This window comes from Mesoplodon bidens (assembly GCF_964165515.1).
Source record: "Mesoplodon bidens genome assembly, chromosome: 15".
Classification (NCBI taxonomy): domain Eukaryota; kingdom Metazoa; phylum Chordata; class Mammalia; order Artiodactyla; family Ziphiidae; genus Mesoplodon; species Mesoplodon bidens.
Window position 1 is genome coordinate 63,591,780 of NC_138171.1, and position 25,941 is coordinate 63,617,720.

General features: G+C 44.7%; 1 protein-coding gene across 2 annotated transcripts in view; it reads left to right on the plus strand.

The window, feature by feature from the left end:
- ADCY9 (adenylate cyclase 9) overlaps nucleotides 1-25,941 on the plus strand; it is a 129,923-nt gene that overhangs the window by 98,647 nt on the left and 5,335 nt on the right. For both annotated transcript variants that reach the window (XM_081257854.1, XM_081257855.1), the window contains 5 exons: nucleotides 2,080-2,182; nucleotides 5,006-5,214; nucleotides 8,387-8,546; nucleotides 15,581-15,729; nucleotides 20,964-21,005. In XM_081257854.1, coding sequence (XP_081113980.1) covers nucleotides 2,080-2,182; nucleotides 5,006-5,214; nucleotides 8,387-8,546; nucleotides 15,581-15,729; nucleotides 20,964-21,005 — 663 coding nt within the window. The remainder of the gene's footprint in view (nucleotides 1-2,079; nucleotides 2,183-5,005; nucleotides 5,215-8,386; nucleotides 8,547-15,580; nucleotides 15,730-20,963; nucleotides 21,006-25,941) is intronic.

The window sequence follows — 25,941 nt, forward strand, 5'->3', positions numbered from 1 at the left end:
AGTTGTGGCTCGTGGGCTCTAGAGTGCAGGCTCAGTAGTTGTGGCGCAGGGGCTTAGTTGCTACACGGCATGTGGGATCTTCCCAGACCAGGGCTCGAACCCATGTCTCCTGAATTGGCAGGTGGTTTCTTAACCACTGTGCCACCAGGGAAGTCCCTGTATCATTTCACTTTAAATGTAGAAATCTTACAACTGTATAGGTACATTACTCTCTTCTCATTCCTTATGTTACAGTTTTTACATGTATTACATCCATATACATTATAAACCCCAACCTCCAAGTCCAACCTCTTGGTAATCTCAGGTTGGTCTCTATTGATTGCTTTTTTGTTGAGGATGGATCATAGTTTCCTGTTTCCTTGTTTGTCTAGTAATTTTGGATTGCATTGTGTACATTATGTACAATGGTTAGAAAATCTGGATTCTGTTACATTCCTTTGAAGAATATCAACTTTTTGTTTGTTTTAGTAGACAGTTAACTCATCTGAACTCAAACACCAAACTCTGTCTCCCCTGAGGTGGGCAGCCACTATTCCTTCAGCCTTAATTAGGCTTGTAGTCTGCCATGCACAAGTGTATCTCAGGGGTCAGCCAGAGATTCGAGCAGAGCCTATATGCAGAATTTGGGGCTCCCCCTTCTCTGGTCCTCTCTCTCTGGAATGTCCGACCTCATTTTCCATTGATGGGCATGCTAAACTCTATTTTCTGGTTTTCCAGGTCAGTAAAACTGTAGTTTTTCTGAGTTTTAGCCATCTTACCCGTGGTGCTGACTAATGACTCTCTTCAGGCAAAAAAGAAAAAAAAAAAATCCCACAAGAAATTCAGCCTGTTCCAAGTGTGGCTCTCCTCCATTTTCTTACTGCTTTGGTCAATTGCCAGTGCCTTCCAAGAGTTGTTTTTATATTTTGTTTAGGGTTTGTAGTTCTTATCTGAGAGACGATTAATCTAACAGGAGCTAATTTTCCATTCACAGAAGTGGAACCTCCCAATATTAATCTCAAATGAGCAGTATATTTTACAGTGTGGATCCTGCCACTTGACTGCAACAATGAAGCCATTACATTTCCTTCTTATAGCTGCTTTTTTGTTTTTCCCTCTGTCCATACTTGCCAAGTGGAGGAGAGGATAGGGGGTCAACATTAGTGGATAGAATTTTCTCTTTTCTAAGTCTGAGAGCCCAGTAAGGTAGTGCACACTTAGCACAAAAAGAGAGCCCACTCTGCTTCAGGGAAAGGAGGAACTACAGTGAACCCTACTGTGTGTCAGGCACATGATAGGCTCTTTACATATTTCATCTGATTTAATTCTAGTAGTTATTATGTGCAGGAGAGAGACATCCCACAGCTGCATTTGCCTTCTGAAATTATGCTAACATTCCCTTAAATTTATAGTAATTTTCTGCAGGATAAAAAGGATATATGACTGTTTGCTAGCAGTCCGTAAAAGAATGAAAGAGTCACGTAAAGCAGGCTTGATTTCTCTGCTATTAAAATCACTGAGCATTCTCATTTTTCAGGTTTCACATGCAATCTGCATATTGACAGTAGCACCAAAATTACACTAACTATAAACACAATTTTGTGATGACAACCTGTTAGCGGTGACAGGGGTAATTACTGTCAGTACTCTGAGTGACAGGGCAGCCGGTCCTGAATTATGTTTGCAAGGAAGCCTCCAAATCAACATAAGTATGCTCAGTACAGGGATCTGCTGGTCCTTTGGAAGGGAGCATTTTATAGAACAAAAAAGCTTCTGCCTCCTTCTATTCTAATTCTGGACGTTAGGAAGATGTTTTCAAAAGCACGGTTCTGATGATTTGTAGAACACACACGTGGTGAATGGGCATTCTTTTGTGGAGGTGAAATCTAAAATGGGATTATGTTTAGAAGCATGAAGGACTTTCCAGAGACATGTTCTAAAAGGGGCAGTTGAGCAATGTCTATTGTATGGTGACTTTTAGGTACAGCTTTTATGACACGCTTCACAAATGGCGTTTCAGTAGGTAACTGTGATCTTCTGATAAAATAAATGTAACGATTGTGCTGCACGTTGATTGATTGCATTTATCGTCTCTTCTAGCCTGATGAAAGATTATTTTTTTAAGCCACCCATTAATCAGTTCAGCTTGAACTTCCTGGATCAGGAGCTAGAACAAGCCTACAGGACCAGCTATCAAGAAGAGGTGCGTGGCTCCTTATAATTTTACCAAAGACATGCGTCATTTTCACTGCACAGTTCAGGATTAGTCTTGTGCTTTGGAGGCCATTTTTGTTTTCTTGAGTGACAGGAAATTGATGGCTCATATTGATTTCCCACAGTCTGTAAGCCCTAAATTTCACCTGTATGTGAATTTATCTCCACAAGGGAGAAACCTCAAATCTGTCTACAACAACCCAGGCTTGTCATCTCCCAGTCCCTCTGCTCTGCAGCTGGTGCATCCCCAGGCACCCTTGGCCGTGCTCCAGCCCCTGGAGGCCTAGTACGGGGGGGGAGGGGGGGAGGGGGGAGCTCCAGCCCCACCTATTCTCTGTTCTCAAGCAGGATTTCTCCCCCTGTTCCCTGTCAGCTTTCTTCCTACTGAAATGGGACAAGAGCTGAGAGGGCTTTCACCTCGCTCAGCTCTCCCACCTGCTTTGGTGCTGAGCCCTCCTCTGCTGCCCCTCCCCTGCCTTAACTCCTGTTGTCCTGTAACTCTCAGCCCAAACATCACTTCCTCTAAGGAGCTTTCCCTGACCCCAGACTGGATTTTTCCCCCCATTATACTGTTTCTCCGCAGCTGCATCCCAGTTTGTAATCTCTTCTTGTGGGACTGTTAAATCGTATGCCTCCCCCTGGACTCTCCACTCTGGGAGGCAGGACCCTGTCTCTCATCTCCACTCTACGTGGCATCCAGTCCCCACACCCACAAGTGCTCAGTAGGGCTTGGTGGAAACGATGAATGAATACAAGAACGTAGAGCCTGGTTTGAGTTCCAAGAAGCCAGCTCCCTGCATTTTTCCCAAATCTAACCCAGCTTAGTGTTTCAAGGTCAAAAATGCATACCCTCCCAACCCCAGAGCCAGAAGGATTTCTCATTCGACTCCATTCGTTCATCCAGCAGATCATCCCTCAGTGTCTGTTACATCCAGGCCCTGACCAACCCCGAGAGTCCTGGTGAACCAGACAGGGCAGTCCATGCCTGTGGGGTTGAGTTTCATCAGCCTCCTGGGTGGTGAATACCGTTAGTACCCCAGGCGAGGCTCCTCTCCTGGACTTGGGAGTTGGTTGGTTGGTGCCTTTAAGGCAAAACAGCAACCTTAATCCTCACAGCAACCCTTCAAGGAAGCTTATGATTATCCCCATTTCACCAAAAGAAAGCCGAGGCCAGGAAAGGCCGAGTGGCCAAGATCCCATCGCTAGGATTGGGCACCTGCCTGATTCAGGGCCAGGAACTCCCACCCACTCCCGGTGCTGAGTACAGAGCCTCCCCAGCAGAGGGCACAGGTCACCAAATGCTCACTGAGCGTCTGCACCGCCGGGTCCTGCTCCTGGGGCTGGGGTGTAGTGTGGACAGACACTCACAGGGAAGCAGTAACCTGGCAGAAATGAGAATCCAGACCCAGGGGCCCCATAATGGCCGCAGAGCACACCAACCCCAGGTCGAGGGCCCAGAAGGAGCCCATGTTAGTGGGAGAACTAGCAATTAACTGAATTAAGGAACGTTCCAGAGAGGGGCCAGCACCTGCAAACCTAACCTTGGAGATAAGACAGAGCCTGGGTGCATCCAGGGAGCTGTGGGCGCTTCTGTCTGGCAGACGGGGTGGAAGTGGCAGGTGGGCAGGGGCCTGATGACAGCTTCCCACACTGTGGACGTTATGCTAAAGGCCAGGGGAGCCATTGAAGGATCCAGAACAGGAGTTGGCACCATCAGACTGTGTTGTATAAAGGTCACGTGGCTGAGTTGTAGGTAACGGGAGTAAATGAGCCCGGAGGCCTGGGGCGCAGGTGGGACGCTATCCCTGAACCACAGGGCCAGCTAGTGAGGACGGGACCGATGCAGGAACGGTGGGAGGTTCCAAGCTGCCCCCACATTAGGCCCCCGCCGCACTTTGTGATTTCCTATCTAAGCATCCCCAGCACCCATAAGGTGCAGGGTCCCATTTTATCCCTCTTTCCAGTTAAGGAAATGGAGGCACAGGGACAGTAGGTGACGTGATCAAGATGCCACAGGCCCTGGCCGGGCTCCTCCTTGGCTGTGTGACCTCGAGTGGCCACCTCACCTCAGCCTCCCAGCCTGTGCCCTGAGATTGGGAGCATTTCCTCCTTGAGGGCTGTGTGAGCATTGATTGAGGTCTTGCCCCCAGAGGGTCCACATGGTGCCTGGAACCAGTCTCTCTCAGACTCTTTGGCATTGTCGTCATTTTTTCCCTCCTTCCCGTGATTTCCTGACATGATGTGCATGTCGCTTTGATACACTGACGACACCACCCATCTCAGACTCCTGTCTGTCCCACCGTTAGGCCATGAGCCCCCAAGAGGGTTGTTTAATGCCTGCCCTCGAGCCCTGCACAGCATCCAGGCCCAGAGCAGGCTCTTGCTGTCACTGTTGCTATTGACCTCCTACTTCTGTATGAAGCCAGCTTTCACACACCCTGAGCCTGGGACCCAGCGTTCAGTGGAAGCTTCTAGCATGTGGCTTTCCTGTTACTGTCTCTACAGACGCAGAGTCACTGACTTTGCCTGTCGATAGCTCGCCTTTCAGGCTCAGGGCATCACATGCCTGTGAGAACTTAATTGGTTTGTAATCAGTTGCTGTGTGACCTTGGACAAGTTTCTTCACTTCTCTGTGCCTCAGTTTCTTCACTGTTAGGTGGGGTAGGAGACGGCCTGCCTGAAGCACTACTCACCCTGTACCTGGTCCGCAGGAGGCAAGTGCTCAGCAAGCATCTGCTGTTTTTTCCGCCTGGATTATACTTCTCCAGGAGGATACATCCAGCAGCATCTGTTCACACTCCCCCCCAAACAGGTTATAAAGAATTCTCCTGTGAAGACTTTTGCCAGTGCCACCTTCAGCTCCCTCCTGGATGTGTTTCTGTCGACAACAGTGTTTCTGATTCTCTCCATCACCTGCTTCCTGAAGTATGGGGCCGCCTCCACGCCACCCCCGCCGGCTGCCCTGGTGGTCTTCGGAGCAGCCCTGCTTCTGGAGCTCCTGTCCCTTGTGGTCTCCGTCAGGTAAAGGCCCACCTGCAGCGCTGCCCAGCTGTTAGCCTTTAGCTCCCTCTGCTGGTGGAACAGCCACCTGTCTCCATAACGCATTTCGGGGACGGTCCTCTTTTCTTCCCTCCCCCAGCCTGCTTCACTGGCTCCTCCCTCACCAACATGGGCCCCCAGCACAGGTGGGCAGGCACTCACCTTACCAGTGGGTCATTGTCCTCTGCAGCCCTAATGCCACCAACTAGTCTGCTGATCTCCCAAATCAGATACTTAGAGAAAGTGGGAAGATAGGGAATAAGAAAGCAGGGCAGAGAAAGAAAAGAGGTAGGTGTACGGGGTACAGCTGGTAGGGGGCTGCCAGCACATCAGCAGGTGCTTCTCCTGAATGTAAGGGTGAAACCATAAACCCCTAGAGGAAAGCACAGGCCCGAGTCTTCATGAGCTCGGATCAGGCAACGCTTTCTTAGATACGACATGAAAAGCACAAGCAACCAAAGAAAAAATAGTTAAGCTGGACTTCATCAAAATTTAAAACTTTCATGTTTCAAAGAACACCATCATCACTTTTCACCCCAAAGTGAAAGAGAACCTACAGGATGGAAGAGAGTATTTGCAAATCATATCCGTGACAAGGGTCTAATATCTAGAATGTTAGCTCAGTAATAAAAAGGCAGTCAACCCATTTAAAAATGGACAGAGTGTCCGAAGAGAGAGCAGAGTCCCTCTGGGAGGCTGGGCCCTCAGGACTAGCCCAGCCTCTCTTCAGTTTCAGGCCCCACCCCACTCAGGAGGCTCACAATGCTACTGATACAAACAGGGCCTCCACTCACGCTGGGCCCTTGCACCAGGCCCACCCCCTTCCTCCAGCCCTGTCCTCTCAGCAGGACAGCCTCACACTGGGGATCAGAGAGAAATGGGGTAAAGGGCCCTGACCTTGAGTTTCTACTCCTCCCCAACATCCCAGGACAGGAAACCACAGCTTCGGGTCTGGCCCTGAGACTCCCAAACGCAAGATCCCTCCTTTGGAAATGGATGAGCTGGACACCTGCCCCCTCCCTTCCACGCTCCCCCCTTTCCCCCAAATTCCCCATGAGGCCCGTTCAGCCCTTTGCCAAGGGCTTTCTCTGGCTGCCAGGGGCTCTTCCCTTCCCTCCCCCTCCTCCCAGTGGAGGGAACTCTAAGGACATCCTCGCCATCTCCCCAGATTCCCACCAGCATGGAGCTGCATTGCCCACAGCAGGTGACTCCTCCCCAGCACAGCCCTCCCCTGGGCCTGCCTCCCTACATGTCTCCACAAGCTGCCTGGGACCCGCTTCCAAAGAACTGCGCCCTCTGTGGGCCTGCCCTGGGCCTGGGGACACCCGAAGGGACCAAAACAAGGCATCCTCTGGCCCCTGGTCTTTTTTTTCTTCTTAAAACAAGCTTTATTGTGATATAACTCACAAACAATAAGTTCACTCGTAAGTGTACAATTCACAGATTTTTAATAAACTTACAGAATTGTGCAAACATCACCACCATATGATTTTAGAACATTTCTGTCACCCCAAAGGAAAGCCAGTACCCACTTCCAATCACTCCCCTCCCTGCCCTGAGTTTCTGTCCGAAGCGGGGCTCACAACTGGTTAAGGCTCTTGATCCCTCTGAGGCCAGCGTTTTCTCCATACCTTTTCTAAAGAACCCTTTACATGATTGTTCCCTGTTCTTCGGACCCAATTTGAAAAAATCTGGGCTAAGCCAGGTTAAGGACTGCAGAGGACTGTGGGCCATGAGGACGCCAGGCCTGGCTGTGCCCAGCGCACCCACGTCTCTGCAGGGCCACTTTGCTCCTGCCCAAGCCTCTGGTGTGATGTAGGTGCCCAGGAGAGGGCGGGGCCTGGGGGATTTCCTCTGGCCCCGCTGAGGGTGGATATGGGACCCTAGGTCGATAAGGACCTACACTGGTAACTGAAGGTGTGGATGCCTGGGTGGATGCGAGAGGCCCTTGACAGGCTTTGTGCCTTTGAAGGCAAGGGAAGTTGGCCTGCCCCACCTGCACCCTCACCGAGGTGTCTTTAGAGGGGACTGTGTGCGTGGGTCTCCCTCCTGAGGCGGACCCCCAGTGCCCTCTCCTCCACCTCCCACTGCTGTTACCCAGGGATTCTTCCTGCAGAGCAGCAGTTCTCGGCCCCATGCACTCAGCTCCCCATTCTCCATGAAAAACGTTTTATGATGCCACATCCCTACCCTGAAGTATAGCCCACCTATACACACAATTTCAGAAGCATTCAATGAAATGCCATCACTCCAATGTGAAGGAGAAATGGCAAGAAAGCCATTTAAAATAATATACGTGTGGCGCTTCACCTCGAATATGCCAGGGCATCGCCACCTGGGCAGCCACGCCAAAGTCGTCAGCTGTTTGCCCTTGTGCACTGATAATATGACAGCTCCCAGTGCGGACTGTTATGGGTGTGCGGGTGTGGTGGTATGAGCCCCAGGAGCCTGTGATGTGGTTTCTGAGATGCTGACGTCTCTTGGTGGTGTCCCAAATAAAACTACGGGTAATCTTGTTTGGTTTACCCAGTAGCTGCACTCCTGGAAAATTCGGTGTATGTTACTGCCATGCAGAAACCACTTCCTGTTTGTAAACAAAATGCAATTAGGCTCTAGGCTGAAGTCATCGTCAGCAGGTTTTCTCTGTCCAGGGGGTGTGTAGCAGTCATGTGGGGCTCAGGGCAGAGCCTCGCTGTACATCACGGGACATCACGCATCCCCAGCTCCTGCCTGTTGGTGCCAGTAGCACCTGCAACCATTGAGGCACCAAACAAGCCCCACAAAATTCCGAACACCTCCTGAACCACCCACTTGAGACCTCCCTAGAAGCAGGCAGGAACAGGCGACAGGTGACCTTTTTCAGGACCTGTTAGTATTTGCCTGCCTGGTTCTTACATGCTCCATTTAGACTCACAGAGGCCTATGCTTGTCTTTTACAAGCACGTCTTATCCGAATGCAGCAAGTAACCTTAAAATACAGTATGGTGAGCTGAGTGAGTCCAGTTTACTTGCCATTGATCAAAAATAAAGGAGGCGGGGGTTCTGCCCGCCGCCCACACCAGCGGCCACAGCATAGGCCAGGGTTGGGAGTGGCCCTGGCTGTGGGTCCCCCACCCACAGATACCCCGTTTCTCCTTTCTCCCCCCGCTCCCAGGATGGTGTTCTTCCTGGAGGATGTGATGGCTTGTACCAAGCGCCTGCTGGAGTGGATAGCCGGCTGGCTCCCGCGCCATTTCATCGGGGCCATCCTGGTGTCCCTCCCCGCTCTCGCGGTCTATTCACATGTCACCTCCGAATTTGAGACAAACATACACGTAAGTAAAGTCTTGGTGATTTTGTGTCGGTGCTCTTCTGAACTCCCTGATCACTTTTTTTAAATATAAGCTTGATGGCTTGGGACAGCAATTTAAATATAGGCCCTTAAAGAGGCGCAAACTCTTTGTCCTTGAACTTGTCTTTTTAAAAGACTTGCCTGGGACAGAGGAGCGGGCAGGGAGGTCAACCCGGAGGCTGCCCTGGGGAGATTCCCTGGTGGACCTGTGTCCTCTTCAACCCCTCTTCGTGTCGTCAAGTCCCAAATCGTTTTTGTTTTTTTTTAAATTTATTTTATTTATTTATTTTTGGCTGTGTTGGTTCTTTGTTGCTGCACGCGGGCTTTCTCTAGTTGTGGAGAGCAGGTGCTACTCTTCGTTGCAGTGCGCGGGCTTCTCTTTTTTTTTCGAATTTTATTTTTTTATACAGCAAGTTCTTATTAGTTATCTATTTTATACATATTAGTGTATACATGTCAATCCCAATCTCCCAATTGATCCCACCACCACCCCCACCACTGCTTTCCCCCCTTGGTGTCCATACATTTGTTCTCTACATCTCTGTCTCTATTTATGCTGTGCAAACTGGTTCATCTGTACCATTTTTCCAGATTCCACATATATGTGTTGATATACGATATTTGTTTTTCTCTTTCTGACTTACTTCACTCTGTATGACAGTCTCTAGGTCCATCCACATCTCTGCGAATGACCCAGTTTCGTTCCTTTTTATGGCTAATATTCCACTGTCTATAAGTACCACATCTTTATCCATTCGTCTGTCAGTGGGCATCTAGGTTGCTTCCATGACCTGGCTATTGTAAACAGTGCTGCAATGAATATTGGGGTGCACGTGTCTTTTTTTTTTTTTTTTTTTTTGCGGTACGTGGGCCTCTCACTGCTGTGGCCTCTCCCGTTGCGGAGCACAGGCTCCGGACGTGCAGGCTCAGCGGCCATGGCTCTCGGGCCCAGCCGCTCCGTGGCATGTGGGATCTTCCCGGACCGGGGCACGAACCCGTGTCCCCTGCATCGGCAGGCGGACTCTCAACCACTGCGCCACCAGGGAAGCCCTGCACGTGTCTTTTTGAATTATGGTTTTCTCTAGGTGTATGGCCAGTAGTGGGATTGCTGGGTCATATGGTAATTCTATTTTTAGTTTTTTAAGGAACCTCCATACTGTTCTCCATAGTAACTGTATCAGTTTGCATTCCCACCAACAGTGCAAGAGAGTTCCCTTTACTCCACACCCTCTCCAGCATTTGTTGTTTGTAGATTTTCTGATGATGCCCATTCTAACTGGTGTGAGGTGATACCTCACTGTAGTTTTGATTTGCATCTCTCTAATAATTAGTGATGTTGAGCAGCATTTTTTTTTTTTTTTTTTTTTTTTTGCGGTACACGGGCCTCTCACTGTCGTGGCCTCTCCCATTGCGGAGCACAGGCTCTGGACGCGCAGGCTCAGCGGCCATGGCTCACGGGCCTAGCCACTCCGCGGCATGTGGGATCTTCCCAGACCAGGGCACGAACCCATATCCCCTGCATCGGCAGGCGGATTCTCAACAACTGCACCACCAGGGAAGCCCTTGAGCAGCTTTTCGTGTGCCTCTTGGCCATCTGTATGTCTCCTTTGGAGAAATGTCTATTTAGGTCTTCTATTAGGTCTTCATTTTTTGATTGGGTTGTTTTTTTTTTTAATATTGAGCTGCATGAGCTGCTTATATATTTTGGAGATTAATCCTTTGTCCATTGATTGTTTGCAAATATTTTCTCTCATTCTGAGGGTTGTCTTTTCATCTTGTTTATAGTTTCCTTTGCTGTGCAAAAGCTTTTAAGTTTCATTGGGTCCCATTTGTTTATTTTTATTTCCATTACTCTAGGAGGTGGGTCAGAAAAGATCTTGCTGTGATTTATGTCAAAGAGTGTTCTTCCTTTGTTTTCCTCTAAGAGTTTTATAGTGTCTGGCCTTACATTTAGGTCTTTAATCCATTTTGAGTTTATTTTTGTTTATGGTGTTAGGGAGTGTTCTAATTTCATTCTTTTACAAGTAGCTGTCCAGTTTTCCCAGCACCACTTATTGAAGAGACTATGTTTTCTCTATTGTATATCCTTGCCTCCTTTGTCATGGATTAGTTGACCATAGGTATGTGGATTTATCTCTGGGCTTTCTATCCTGTTCCACTGATCTAGATATTTCTGTTTTTGTGCCAGTACCATATTGTCTTGATTACCATAGCTTTGTAGTATAGTCTGAAGTCAGGAAGCCTGATTCCTCCAGCTCCGTTTTTTCCCTCAAGATTACTTTGGCTATTCGGGGTCTTTTGTGTCTCCATACAAACTTTAAGATTTTTTTTGTTCTAGTTCTGTAAAAAATGCCATTGGTAATTTGATAGGGATTGCGCTGAATCTGTAGATTGCCTTGGGTAGTATAGTCATTTTCACAATATTGATTCTTCCAATCCAAGAACATGGTATATCTCTCCATCTGTTTGTGTCATCTTTGATTTCTTTCATCAGTGTCTTATCGTTTTCTGACTACAGGTCTTTTACCTCCTTAGGTAGGTTTATTTCTAGGTATTTTATTCTTTTTGTTGCAATGGTGAATGGGATTGTTTCCTTAATTTCTCTTTCTGATCTTTTGTTGTTAGTGTATAGGAATGCAAGAGATTTCTGTGCATTAATTTTGTATCCTGCAACTTTACCAAATTCATTGATTAGCTCTAGTAGTTTTCTGGTGGCATCTTTAGGATTCTCTATGTATAGTATCATGTCATCTGCAAACAGTGACAGTTTTACTTTTCCGATTTGTATTCCTTTTATTTCTTTTTCTTCTCTGATTGCTGAGGCTAGGATTTCCAAAACTATGTTGAATAATAGTGGCGAGAGTGGACACCCTTGTCTTGTTCCTGATCTTAGAGGAAATGCTTTCAGTTTTGCACCATTGAGAATGATGTTTGCTGTGGGTTTGTCATATATGGCCTTTATTATGTTGAGGTAGGTTCCCTCTGTGCCAACTTTCTGGAGAGTTTTTATCATGAATTGGTGTTGAATTTTGTCAAAAGCTTTTTCTGTATCTGTTGAGGTCACCACATAGTTCTTCTTCTTCAGTTTGTTAATATGGTGTATCACATTGGTTGATATGCATATGTTGAAGAATCCTTGCATCCCTGGGATAAATCCCACTTGATCATGGTGTATGATCCTTTTAATGTATTGTTGGATTCTGTTTGCTAGTATTTTGTTGAGGATTTTTGCATCTATATTCATCAGTGATAATGGTCTATGATTTTCTTTTATTGTAGTATCTTTGTCTGGTTTTGGCATCCGGGTGATGGTGGCCTCATGGAATGAGTTTGGGAGTGTTCCTTCCTCTGCAATTTTTTGGAAGAGTTTGAGAAGGATGGGTGTTAGCTCTTCTCTAAATGTTTGATAGAATTCACCTGTGAAGCCATCTGGTCCTGGACTTCTGTTTGTTGGAAGATTTTTAATCACAGTTTCAATTTCATTACTTGTGATTGGTCTGTTCATATTTTCTGCTTCTTCCAGGTTCAGTCTTGGAAGGTTATACCTTTCTAAGAATCTGTCCATTTCTTCCAGGTTGTCCATTTTATTGGCGTAGAGTTACTTGTAGTAGTCTCTTATGATGCTTTGTATTTCTGCAATGTCTGTTGTAACTTCTCCTTCTTCATTTCTAATTTTATTGATTTGAGTCCTCTCCCTCTTTTTCCTGATGAGTCTGGCTAAAGGTTTATCAATTTTGTTTATCTTCTCAAAGAACCAGCTTTTAGTTTTATTGATCTTTGCTACTGTTTTCTTTGTTTCTGTTTCATTTATTTCAGCTCTGATCTTTATGATTTCTTTCCTTCTACTAACTTTGGGTTTTGTTTGTTCTTCTTTCTATAGTTCCTTTAGGTGTAAGATTAGATTGTTTATTTGAGATTTTTCTTCTTCTTGAGGTACGACTGTATTTCTATAAAGTTCCCTCTTAGAACTGCTTTTGTTGCATTCCGTAGGTTTTGGATCATCGTGTTTTCGTTGTTATTTGTCTCTAGGTATTTTTTGATTTCCTCTTTGATTTCTTCAGAGGTCTCTTGGTTATTTAGTAATGTATTGTTTAGTCTCCATGTGTTTTGTGTTTTTTAACATTTTTTTCCCTGTAATTTATTTCTAATCTCATAGCGTTGTGGTCGGAAAAGATGCTTGATATGATTTCAATTTTCTTAAATTTACCGAGGCTTGATTTGTGACCCAAGATGTGCTCTATCCTGGAGAATGTTCCGTGTGCACTTGAGAAGAAAGTGTAATCTGCTGTTTTGGGATGGAATGTCCTATAAATATCAATTAAATCTATCTGGTCTATTGTGTCTTTTAAAGCTTGTGTTTCCTTATTAATTTTCTGTCTGGATGATCTGTCCATTGGTGTAAGTGAGGTGTTAAAGTACCCCACTATTATTGTGTTACTGTTGATTTCCTCTTTTGTAGCTGTTAGCATTTGCCTTATGTATTGAGGTGCTTCTATGTTGGGTGCATAAATATTTACAATTGTTATATCTTCTTCTTGGATTGATCCCTTGATCATTATGTAGTGTCCTTCCTTGTCTCTTGTAACATTCTTTATTTTAAAGTCTATTTTATCTGATATGAGTATTGCTACTCCAGCTTTCTTTTGATTTCCATTTGCATGGAATATCTTTTTCCATCCCCTCACTTTCAGTCTGTATGTGTCCCTAGGTCTGAAGTGGGTCTCTTGTAGACAGCATATATACGCATCTTGTTTTTGTATCCATTCAGCGAGCCTGTGTCTTTTGGTTGGAACATTTAATCCATATTCAGATTTAAGGTAATTATCGATGTGTATGTTCCTATTACTATTTTCTTAATTGTTTTGGGTTTGTTTTTGTAGGTCCTTTTCTTCTCTTGTGTTTCCCCTTTAGAGAAGTTCCTTTAGCATTTGTTGTAGAGCTGGTTTGGTGGTGCTGAATTCTCTTAGCTTTTGCTTGTCTGTAAAGCTTTTGATTTCTCCATTGAATCTGAATGAGATCCTTGTTGGGTAGAGTAATCTTGGTTATAGCTTCTTCCCTTTCATCACTTTAAGTATATCATGCCACTCCCTTCTGGCTTGTAGAGTTTCTGCTGAGAAATCAGCTGTTAACCTAATGGAGTTCCCTTGTATGTTATTTGTCGTTTTTCCCTTGTTGATTTTAATAATTTTTCTTTGTCTTTAATTTTTGTCAATTTGCTTACTATGTGTCTCGGCGTGTTTCTCCTTGAGTTTTTCCTTCCTGGAACTCTGCGCTTCCTGGACTTGGTTGGCTATTTCCTTTCCCATGTTAGGGAAGTTTTCGACTATAATCTCTTCAAATATTTTCTCAGGTCCTTTCTCTCTCTCTTCTCCTTCTGGGACCCCTATAATGTGAATGTTGGTGTGTTTAATGTTGTCCCAGAGATCTCTTAGGCTGTCTTCATTTCTTTTCATTCTTTTTTCTTTATTTTGTTCCGCAACAGTGAATTCTGCCATTCTGTCTTCCAGGTCACTTATCCATTCTTCTGCCTCAGTTATTCTGCTATTGATTCCTTCTAGTGGTTTTTTTTTTTTTTTTTTTTTGTGGTACGCGGGCCTCTCACTGCTGTGGCCTCTCCTTTTGCAGAGCGCAGGCTCTGGACGCACAGGCTCAGTGGCCATGGCTCACGGGCCCAGCCGCTCCGCGGCATGTGGGATTTTCCCAGACCGGGGCACGAACCCGTGTCCCCTGCATCGGCAGGAGGACTCTCAACCACTGTGCCACCAGGGAAGCCCTTCTAGTGTATTTTTTCATTTCAGTTATTGTATTGTTCATCTCTTTCTTTGTTCTTTAATTCTTCTAGGTCTTTGTTAAACATTTCTTGCATCTTCTCAATCTTTGCCTCCATTCTTTTTCAGAGGTCCTGGATCATCCTCACTATCATTATTCTGAATTCTTTTTCTGTAAAGTTGCCTATCTCCACTTCATTTAATTGCTTTTTGAGGTTTTATCTTGTTCCTTCATCTGTTACATAGTCCTCTGCCTTTTCATTTTGTCTGTCTTTCTGTGAACATTGTTTTCCTTCCACAGGCTGCGTGATTGTAGTTCTTCTTGTTTCTGCTCAGTGGCTTCTCTGGTTCTCTTGTTGAACATGGGCTCTAGGCACTCACGCTTCAATAGTTGTGGCACACGTGCTCTGTATTGTGGCTTGCGGGCTGTAGAGCTCAGGCTCAGTAGTTGTGGCACATGGGCTTTGTTGCTCTGTGGCATGTGGGATCTTCCTGGACCAGTGCTCGAACCTGTGTCCCCTGCATTGACAGGCGGATTCTTAACCACTGTGCCACCAGGGAAGTCCCCCAAATCAGTTATTTTCTTACACGTTTTACAAAGAAGCATCTGACCCATGTTTCCAGATGATACAAGGTAATGTTCTATTGTACATCAACTATATTTTATATTTTTTTTAAAAGTTAAAAAAAAAAGATAATGTTAGTCTGCAGAACTGGCACAAACAATTGACTGGCACCTGGATCAGCTGCTGTTGATCAGGGAAGGAGCATCCAAGTTAAACCCCATAAAGAGTGAATTCATCCTGCTGTGGAAGATTATATTTTTGGTGCCAGTGAGTATAGCATGAAGTACTGGGCGGGCTGGCTGCATTTGATACTTAAAACCAAATCACATTTCCACTGACACACAGCAGGGTGCCTGGAGGACAGGCTTTGGGAGGTAACTGGTTACATGGTGGAAGTTCTCAACCAGGGCAGTCTACCTTTCCTCTCCTTCAACGTGATGTGTGCAACTTGCACACGTCAGGAGAGAAATTTTAGTGCCAGTGAGACTTGTAACCAAAAGTTCTGGTAATTAATCTAATGATTTATGATCTGTCCCTGAAACCACCAGATATTTTGTTAAACAGAAGGACAGGTAGGTGAGCATGTCGTTTGCTCTTGGGGTGCCCAGGTGGAGGGAAGGCAGGTGAGCCTGTGTGGCAAGGAGGGGGGCTGGGGTCCTCACCGAGCCTGCCCCTCATTGCAGTCCACCGTGTTCACGGGTTCGGCTGTCCTGATCACCGTGGTGCACTACTGTAACTTCTGCCAGCTCAGCTCCTGGATGAGGTCCTCCTTGGCCACAGTCGTCGGGGCCGGGCCCCTGCTGCTGCTGTACGTCTCCCTCTGCCCGGACAGGTACGTGCACCATGCCCTCCACAGCAGGACCACCTTTCTTCTTCTCCTTCTCACTTTTTCTTTTTGTTTTAATTGAAATATAATTGACATAGAACGTATTAGTTTCAGGTGCAGTATGTAATGATTTAATATTTGTGTATATTGTGAAATGATCACCACAGTAAGTCTAGTTAACATCTATCACCACACAATTTTTCTTTTCTCGTGATGAGAACTTTTAAGAGTTACTCTTGGGGGAATTCCCTGCCGGTCCAGTGGTTAGGACTCTGAGCTTTCACTGCCAAGGGTGCGGGTTCAATCCCTGGTCAGGGAACTAAGATCCCACAAGCCATGCTGCATGACCAAAAAAAAAAAAAAGTTACTCTCTCAGCAACTTTCAAATATACAGTACAGTATTATTAACTGTGGTCCCCATGCTGTGCATTACTTCCCCAAGACTTATTTATTTTATAACTGGAAATTTGTACCTTTTGGCCACCTTCACCCATTTCACTCACCTCCCACCCCTGCCTCTGGCAACCACCAGTCTGTTCTCTGTATCTGTGAGTTCGTGGCGGTTTTTGTTTGTCTTAAGATTCTACATATAACTGAGATCATATGGTATTTGTCTTTCTCTGTCTGACTCATTTCACTTAACATAATGCCTTTAAGGTCTGTCTGTGTTGTCACAAATGGCAGGATTTTCCTTCTTTTTTATGGCTGAGTAACACTCCATTGTATATATACCACATCTTCTTTATCCATTCATCCATTGATGGACACTTAAGTTGCTTCCCCTCTTGACTGTTGTAAATAGTACTGTAATGAGCATGGGGGTGCAGATGTCTTTTCAAGTTACTGTTTTTGTTTCCTTCAGATATATTCCTAAAAGTGGAACTGCTAGGTCATATGATAGTTCTGTTTTTAATTTGGGGGGAGCCTACATACTGTTCTCCATAGTGGCTGTACCAATTTACATTCCCACCAATAGTGCACGAGGGTTCTCTTCACATCTTCAACAGCACTTGCTATTTCTTGTCTTTTTTATAATACCTGTTCTAACGGGTGTGAGGTGATGTTTTACTGTGGTTTTGGTTTGCATTTCCCTGATGATTAGGGATGTTGAGCAGCTTTTCATGTACCCATTGGCTATCTCTGTCTACTTTGGAAAAATGTCTGTTTAGATCCTCTGTCCATTTCTTAATCAGATTGTTGGATTTTGCTGTTGAGTTGTGTCTGTCACTTGCACTTTCTCATCAGCACTAATGCACTCCACCCAAACAGACACTTCCTGTCACAACATGAAATAGCTTTCAGCACACATAAAGTCAACAACTTGATGAAATGCCCAAAGAGTAATATACAAACGAAAGAAAAAGAAAATAACTTTAATAACATAATATGTATTGAATATTTGCCTGCAGCCATCCTGGGGTGACCACCCCCAGCAGACATCATGCAGTAGTCACATGCTTGAACTCAGAGTTGTCCCTCGGTATCTGGAGGGGATTGGTTCCCAGACCACCCCTTGGATACCAAAATTCAAGAATGCTCAAGTTCCTTCTATAAATGGCATAATATGAATATTTTTATATAATCTATGCATGCCCTCCTGTATACTTTAAATCATCTCTAGATTACTTATAATACCTAATACAATGTAAGTGCTATGTAAATAGTTGTCAGCATGTGGCAAGTTTAAGTTTTGCTTTTTTTGAACTTTCTGGGATTTTGTTTTTCCCTAGTATTTTCAGTCTGAGGTTGGTTGAATCCGCAGATGCACAACCTGTGGACGCAAAGGGTCAACTGTACTTATGATGAAGAAGTTTGAATTTAAGAAAGTAGGACCAGAGGCCGTTTCATACAAGACTATCAAGAAAATGAAGTAATAGAGGTATAGGTGACACAAAAATGAAAAGAGGAAGCTGGTTCTAACCTTCTGTAGTAGGGCCAGTGTGCCGAGACAGGTTACAGATTGTCCAAGTGGAGGAAATGAAGAAGTATGATGGTCTTGCGAGTGACCTGGCCTTAGTCGTAAATATCGTGTCATAACAGTTCTCCATGTTATAACAGGAAACGTTAGGGCAATGACGAATCACTGGAAATATATCATTTATCTTGAAATCCTTCCACATATTGAAGAGTAGATTCCATCCCTGGTACTCAGATGGCCTTCAGAGCCCTCTCACAGGGACTTCCCTGGCGGTCCAGTGGTAAAGACTTTGCCTTCCAATGCAACGGGTGCGGGTTCGATCCCTGGTCGGGGAGCTAAGATCCCACATGCCTCGCAGCCAAAAAGACCAACGTAAAACAGAAGCAATATTGTAACAAATTCAATAAAGACTTTAAAAATGGTCCACAGCAACAACAACAAAATCTTTAAAAAAAAAAAAAAAAAAAAAAGCCCTGTCACAGATGGTGTGGGGAAAAGAAACAGGAGCTTTGTGAAGACCCCTGGGGACAGGATGTGTTCCTACTGCTGCGCTACAAAGAATTTAAAAATTAAAATATAGAGGATGGCAATGATAGGTGCTATATTTAAAACATCCTTTGTTAATGAAATCCAGTAAGACCCCTACTTTCCATGTGTTCTACGAATTAAATCACGTTTGGTTCTTAGCTGTTAAAATGGGTCTGAAATTACCTGTTGCACATTTGCAACTGGTTTTGTGGCTTTTAACCTTTTCAACTAAATATATAGTTGGAAATATGATGATACCTTGGATAGCAGAGTGCTATCTGCTAGCACTGAGTCATTTATTCAGAAATAAATGAGTAATTTATTCAGAAATTTCAGGGGAATGTCTCAAAGCCATTAAGCTTCTGTTTCTGTAACAGACTTCTCTTAAATGTTGGACTTTTTGTGTAACTGCTTATGTTTTATGTTAGCACATATTATTTATTTATTTATTCATTTATTTATTTATTTATTATTATTTTTTTTTTTTGCGGTACGCTGGCCTCTCACTGTTGTGGCCTCTCCCGTTGCGGAGCACAGGCTCCGAACGCTCAGGCTCAGCGGCCGTGGCTCACGGGCCCAGCCGCTCCGCGGCATGTGGGATCTTCCCAGACCGGGGCACGTACCCGTGTCCCCTGCATCGGCAGGCGGACTCTCAACCACTGCGCCACCAGGGAAGCCCAGCACATATTAAAGAATCATTTATTTAAAATTACAGTGGGGCTTCCCTGGTGGCGCAGTGGTTGAGAATCCGCCTGCTAATGCAGGGGACACGGGTTCGAGCCCTGGTCTGGGAGGATCCCACATGCCGCGGAGCAACTGGGCCCGTGAGCCACAACTACTAAGCCTGCGCGTCTGGAGCCGTGCTCCGCAACGAGAGGCCGCGACAGTGAGAGGCCGGCGCGCCATGATGAAGAGTGGCCCCCGCTTGCCACGACTAGAGAAAGCCCTCGCACAGCAACGAAGACCCAACACAGCCAAAAATAAATAAATTAATTTAAAAAATAATAATAAAATAAAATAAAATACAGCAGAATGCTTAAAAAAATAAAATAAATAAAATAAAATTACAGTGGGTTTAGCTTAGCAGGATATTTCAAAGTTACATGGGACATTTCTCTATTGTGCTTTGCAGGGCATCTAACATTCCTGGCTCCCCAAACAACCAGAGGGACCCCCAGTGTTTCCAAAATGCCCCCTAGGAATGGTATTACTGTTGCCGAGAACCATTGCTTTAGTAAACTCAAAAGTAGAAAGTGGTCCAATTTGTCTAAATATCAGATGAAATCGCCATAGTGCATTTTGGGTATTACCAAAGCAGTGGTCAGTAATGGACAGGGTGATTATCCTTCCTCAGTTTACTTAATGAAATAATAACCACATGAAAGATATTCAAGTTCTCTGCAAATTAAGATCAAAAAGGAAATAGAAATGTCATTCAGCATTTGAAAGGAAACTTTAATGAATAGTTAAATTACTTTAAGCAAAACAAAGTGTCATTTTTCCTTTCTGAAGGTGCGGCCTTCTGGAATTATGGTCATTATAAAGCTCTTTCCCAAGAGCATGAAATTCAACAGTCTGACTTTTAACCTTTTAGATCCAACACAAATACCCTATCAGCCATTCACAGTGTCATTTAGTCACTGGTGCGGGCCTTTTCCACTTGGATCTAGAGAGCCGTAGCGATAGGGAACCCATCCATTGCCTTTTCACCTAGAAATCAAATAGCAAGTCTTGAGGTAGGGCTGGCGGTTGAATCTCTGCTGGACCCAGTACACCCGCATTCACGTAGAATCTTTTCAGCCTGTCCACCCTGTCACTGCTGAGCCGAACCCAGGGTAGGGAACATGTGGGGAGGACAAAACATAAGCTCAACTCCTGTGAGCCTGGCGGAGGGGGGACTCTTCCAGCTTTGGGGAGACACAGACACGTGGGTTACAGCAGTGTCACAGTCACGTCTGGACAGGGTGAGAAGAGGACAGTTTGTGTGTAGCTCTTGCTTTTCTTTCCTTTTCTGTGAAGTCATTTAATACCTCCTGTAATCAAAAAAGCCACTCTGAGCCCTCACTGGCCGTTGCCCAGGAGAGCTGCTCACAGGTGCTCTGCAACGTCCCCTTTTCAGGGAGCAAGGCTGGGGGACCTGAAGGACGAAGCATCAGGGCACTTGCCCCGGGTGGAGAGGTTTGGGTGATTTGTGGGCCTGAGTGGACGCTGGGTAACATGACCCCAGAGGAAGCTGTGCAGCATGTGGAGAGAATGGGGCTGGGTGTCTTGGGCACCTTTCCCAGCACCAACAGAGAGGTCTTTAGTTAGGTGTGGTTTCGATGCCTTAAAATTGGGGTTTGATTGCTTTGGGCATCACCAATAGCAAAGTCTGGCTTCTCCAGTAAGTAATCTGCCAACGCCTCCAGCGGGGCCTTTTGAAATTGATCCTTTGTCAGTAGACTTCGCTGTTTGAACATGACTGAAGTTTCTAGCCTGTAGGACACGACACCATAGATAAGTCCTTAACAGCAAAATGAAGGCCTTAGAGACTCTTCCTTGATTTCGCTTTTTAGTGGTTGTGCCTACTTTCCACAGCTGATATAAAGGCTTTTACATCGTTGCATTTACCATTTTGCTATTCTTCATTAACACACAGCATCAAATTATAATTGAAATTTACTATCCTTAACTTTCTACCTTGATCTCCACCTTAAAAATAGGAAAGTTGTTTTTATTTAAACTCTTCTCAGATTGCTTTGTTTAATGCCCTCTTTGCGTTTTATAATAATAGTTTTCTGCATTTTAATTTCAGTTCCATAGTAATTTCACACCTGGATGCAGTACAGAATTTCAGGTAAGCTTTTAACATTGTGCCTATATCTGAATAAATGGGTGTAACTGTATTACTGCTGGTTATTTCTAAGTTTCCTGAAAAACAGTTGTATCTTGAATTAAAAAGAACAACATATGCATTCTTAAAAGAGTAAGTGGAAGATATCTATTTGTTAAAATATCAGTTCAGGGCTTCCCTGGTGGCGCAGTGGTTGAGAGTCTGCCTGCCAATGCAGGGGACATGGGTTCATGCCCCGGTCCGGGAAGATGCCACGTGCAGCGGAGCGGCTGGGTCTGTGAGCCATGGCCGCTGAGCCTGCGCGTCCAGAGCCTGTGCTCCGCAACGGGAGAGGCCACAGCAGTGAGAGGCCTACGTACCGCAAAAAAAAAAAAACAAAAATCAGTTCATACTTATAGTATCTTTGGGAAAATGAATAATTGTTAAGACATAGGCAGGGGACTTCCCTCCCTGGTGGTCCAGCGGTTAAGACTCCATGCTTCCAATGCAGGGGGCCCAGGTTCAATCCCTGGTTAGATCCCGCAACTGAAGATCCTGTACGTGGCAAGAAAGATCCCAAGTACTGCAACTAATACTCTGCACAGTCTAATTAATTAATTAAAAAAAAAGACATAGGCAGGTTTCTCCCGCTCTCTGAAAGCAGAGCGTTCCTGTGAAAACTTTCCTAAGCCAAAAAGCGAAGAAGCAGTTCCGTTAGGATACAGCTTGCTAACGGAGGCAGAGTACGTTGAGGTAAAGCACAGATGCTCACAGACACAGTTCAGAGCTGTGGTGGCTGATGCTGTGATGCTCAGTGCGGTTCCTGGGAAGGAGCTTGGCGGGGCCACTCCTGCCGCTCAGGATGGCGCTGCCTCTGTAACACTCACTGCGAAACAAATGCTGAACATTAGTTTTGCTTTTTGCCTTTTTTTCTAAAGGCAAAAAAAATCCCCTTCAGATTTCTTTCATTAGCAAAAACAGGTACTAATGTAGGTCTTTCATCAAAGCAAAGCGGTGAAAAGCAAACTTTCAAAAAGCGAGGGTTTCCTGTGTTAGATTTGGTTTAATTTTATATAAGACATTAGAATGTTACAAAGGAGATCTCACAAATCAAAGAAAATTTATTCCCTAAAATATTTTGAAATAACCGACTAGAAATTTGAAACAAATAAATGTTGGGCCCTTGCTTTACTATAAACATCAAAATTAATTCTAAATAAATTGCAGTCAAAAAATTTTATATTATATAAAACTATATAAACATCTAGAAAAAATAAAATTAAGCAGTTCTCAAGCCTCTAAGACAGAGATAACTTTCCAGTCTTACAAATAATAAATAAAACCACACTCACAAAAAAATAAGACTGACCGAGGGGATGATAAAAGCAGACTGAGAAAAATATTTGTGAGACGGTTATATAAAGAGCTAAGTAAGACCTGTGTAGATAAAAGACAAATCACAAAAGAGGAAATGTAGTAGAAGATAAATAGGCTACTACCCAAGTCATTGCACTATTAAATAACTACAGAATTCCTTCTGATCTTCAAATCATACCTTCAGAATGTTACCATATGAATACCCAGTGTAGGCCAGGGTGTGGCACATATATGAATTGATGGTGTTTAATATAGGTTTGTTTAATCTGCACAATAACCTGATATGTTAGGTAACTTTGTCCCCATTTTCCAGATAAGAAAGCTGAAGCTCAGAGAAGGAACCTGCCTGTGGACACTGGCAGTGTTCAAACCCTGGCCTCCCTCACTACCAGGCCATGCTTTTTCTGCCATGCCTTATTACTTTTCAGAATGGTACAATAGTTTTGGAAAGTAATTTGGCAATCTATAAAACATAGTCATAAAAATGTCCATCACCTTTAAACTAATAATTCTGTTTTTGCTTATCTGCTGAGGAAATAATTCAGCATTTGGTAAAGGCTGCGTGCCCCAAAATATTGATCATCGTGATTGATAATATTGAAAGTTCATCAGCAACTTCAGTTGTCAGTAAAAAAGAAGTTAATTAAATTATGATACATATACCCAAATATTACAACTGTTAAAATGCAGCAATGTGGAAAGCATTTATGGTTTTCATTTTTCATTTATTTTGTGAAATTACATAGGTCTTATAGCTACAGCTAGATATTTCATCATAGATGAAAAAAGTAAGATATGTAATACTTACGATCTAATAATGAGTGATGATTTTTTTCTGTTTCTATAATTAAAATATTAAATATCTGTGGACATCTAGACGTTGGGAAGGAGAATTAAAGTGACAATGGAACAAAAACAGAATACAGATGTTTCTGTGTATGATTGACAATTATAAGATTTAGTAGCGGGCTTCCCTGGTGGCGCAGTGGTTGAGAGTCCGCCTGCCGATGCAGGGGACACGGGTTCGTGCCCCGGTCCAGGAAGATCCCACATGCCGCGGAGCGGCTGGGCCCGTGAGCCATGGCCGCTGAGCCTGTGCGTCCGGAGCCTGTGCTCCGCAACGGGAGAGGCCACAACAGTGAAAGGCCCGCGTACCGCAAAAAAAAAAAAAAAAAAAAAAAAAGATTTAGTAGCAAAACACCTAACATCTTTTTTTAAGTTAACTTTCTATTGATGTAAAACACATACACAGAAAAGCCTCCAGATCATGAGGACAGCTCAGTGAGTTTTCACAAGTGAACACACCCATTTAACTGCCACCCAGACCAAGAAATAGAACATTACCCAGAAGCCCCCCTTATGCTTCCTCCTGGTGCATCCTGCCCCCATCCTAGGCGTGGATTTTAAATGGCATGGAAATATACCAAAATTTTAATGCGTCCCATGTTGAGCTGGCTAGGACGAGTGGTCTTTGTTTTCCGTTTTTCTCTATTTTGTAATCCCTCTTTTGCGTGATAATGAACTATACTGTATTTTACTCTGACTTCCATTTGTCCATCTATTAAGTTATCTCTTGCATTTAGTCACAAAATTCCTCCTTTTGGGACTGACCTTTACTATTTGAATTTAGGAGTAGAACCATCGCCTTCCTTGTTCCTTCTGCAGTAGAATAAGAAGTACAGGTTGTAGAGTGGAAATAATTCTCTCACCCGCTGGTTACACATCTTCTGTTGCAAGGCAGCCCCTTGGGCACAACATGTCAGCCTGTGCGTTAGGACCCTTCCTTTTAAGCAAAGGTAAAAGCAAGCAGTGCAGTTGTTTCCCTTTCCCTGTCACACCCGCCTACGTATCGTATTCCCCTGCTCCATCCAGAGGGCACTGGCCTGTGCCCATCCCAGGCTCAGGCCACACGGCCAGCTTTAGCTACAGCACAATTGAGGAAACCGAGACACGCCACCCAGTTCTACCACCAGGTTCTACAATGCCTGGTTCTAGGATGACCTTAAGCCTTGGTGATGTCTCCTAATAAAGAGGCTGTTCCTCAGTGTTACCACTTTGGAGAAACCGGAGGAAAGGTCAACTCCTGAGCCAAGGAGATGGGCTCATATAGAGAAGACTCACTCCCTCCAGATTCTCTCCCTACTCTGAGCCAACCAGAGGGCTTGAGGGGCTGGACATAGATCTGTTTTAGTATCTAAAATAGTTGTTTTGTTTAGTACTTTAGATTCATAGTAAGTACTGCCATTTGTTTAAATGACAGTTGGCAAAATATATGAGTGAAGTGTGGTGCATCTTGCTATAGAGGCGGTTTTTGGTTCCTGGTTCTTAAGCATTAAGTCATAGAACCTCTGTCAGGGTCCCCAAGACCACCCTCAGGTCTGATCATTCACTTGGAGGACTCAGGACTCAGCACATGGTTGTACCCATGGCTGTGGTTTATTACAGCAAAAGGACACAGAGCAAAATCAGTAGAGAACAAAAGTGCATGAGACAGAGTCCAGAGGAAACCAGGCGCCAGCGTTCAAGAGTCCTCTCCCAGTGGAGTCGTATGAGATGCACTTAATTCATCCAGCAATGAGCTGTGACAGCACGTGTGAAACACCCTCCCGGGAAGCCCATCAGAAACTCCAGGGTTTTTCTTGGTGGCTGGTCACATAGGCACCCTCTGCCTGGCATGTACCAAAATTCCAGATTTTCGGGAGGAGGGCAGGTGCAGAAACCACGTTGTTTGTACAAGCAGTCCAGGCACGGTGAGCCCCTCTCATCAAGGACTGGTGGGCACCCTCCCCAAATCCAAGCTCCCCATGCCAGCCTAGGGCACCCTGCTGGTTCTACAGACATAGCCTCAGGCCCTTTCCGCACAGACCCTTAGGCCAGTAGAGACGTAGCGATACTCCAGCCCATCTTCAGTTTACTTGTGAGGAAACTGAGACCTGAAAGATGGTGTGACCTGCCCAAGGGTCTCAGAGCTCTGTCGGGGGCCAGCCCAGCCACAGCCCAGGCATCATTACTCCAAAGCCAGGCTTTTGTGACTGTGTTTCATGGAAGGCGTTATGACCAGATTGGTCAGTTTCATTATTTTTAATATGCCTAAGTACAGATAACAGTAAAATTCATTAAAAAACACTCTGATGGTAGAATTGAGCTTTCTGTACCATGGTACTCTCTAAACTCAGGGTCCATCTGTTCCATATATAATTGTATTCATATAAGTAACCCAGACCATTGTTATGTAAAATCTAGCGGCCTGCTCTGTGCATTTTAGAGTACATCAGGGTACAGTTTACATGAGCAGAGCAATCACGGCATTGTAAACAGATAAAAGAGAGTTGAGAAGGAAATTCAACAAACATTAACAGTGATTGCCTCTGGATGGTGTAATGATGGGTGAATCTTTTTTTCTTTCTACCTTCACCCTAAATTTTATGTGATGAGTATGTAGTATTTTTAAGTGGAAAAAATTGTATTTAAAGAATAAACTTTAGAAGAGACTGCCCACGCTAATCTTCAGTCCTGGGGTCCCAAGCTGTGGCCCTTCGGCACTGTGGAACTGCAGAACAGACCAAGCAGACTTGGTCATCAG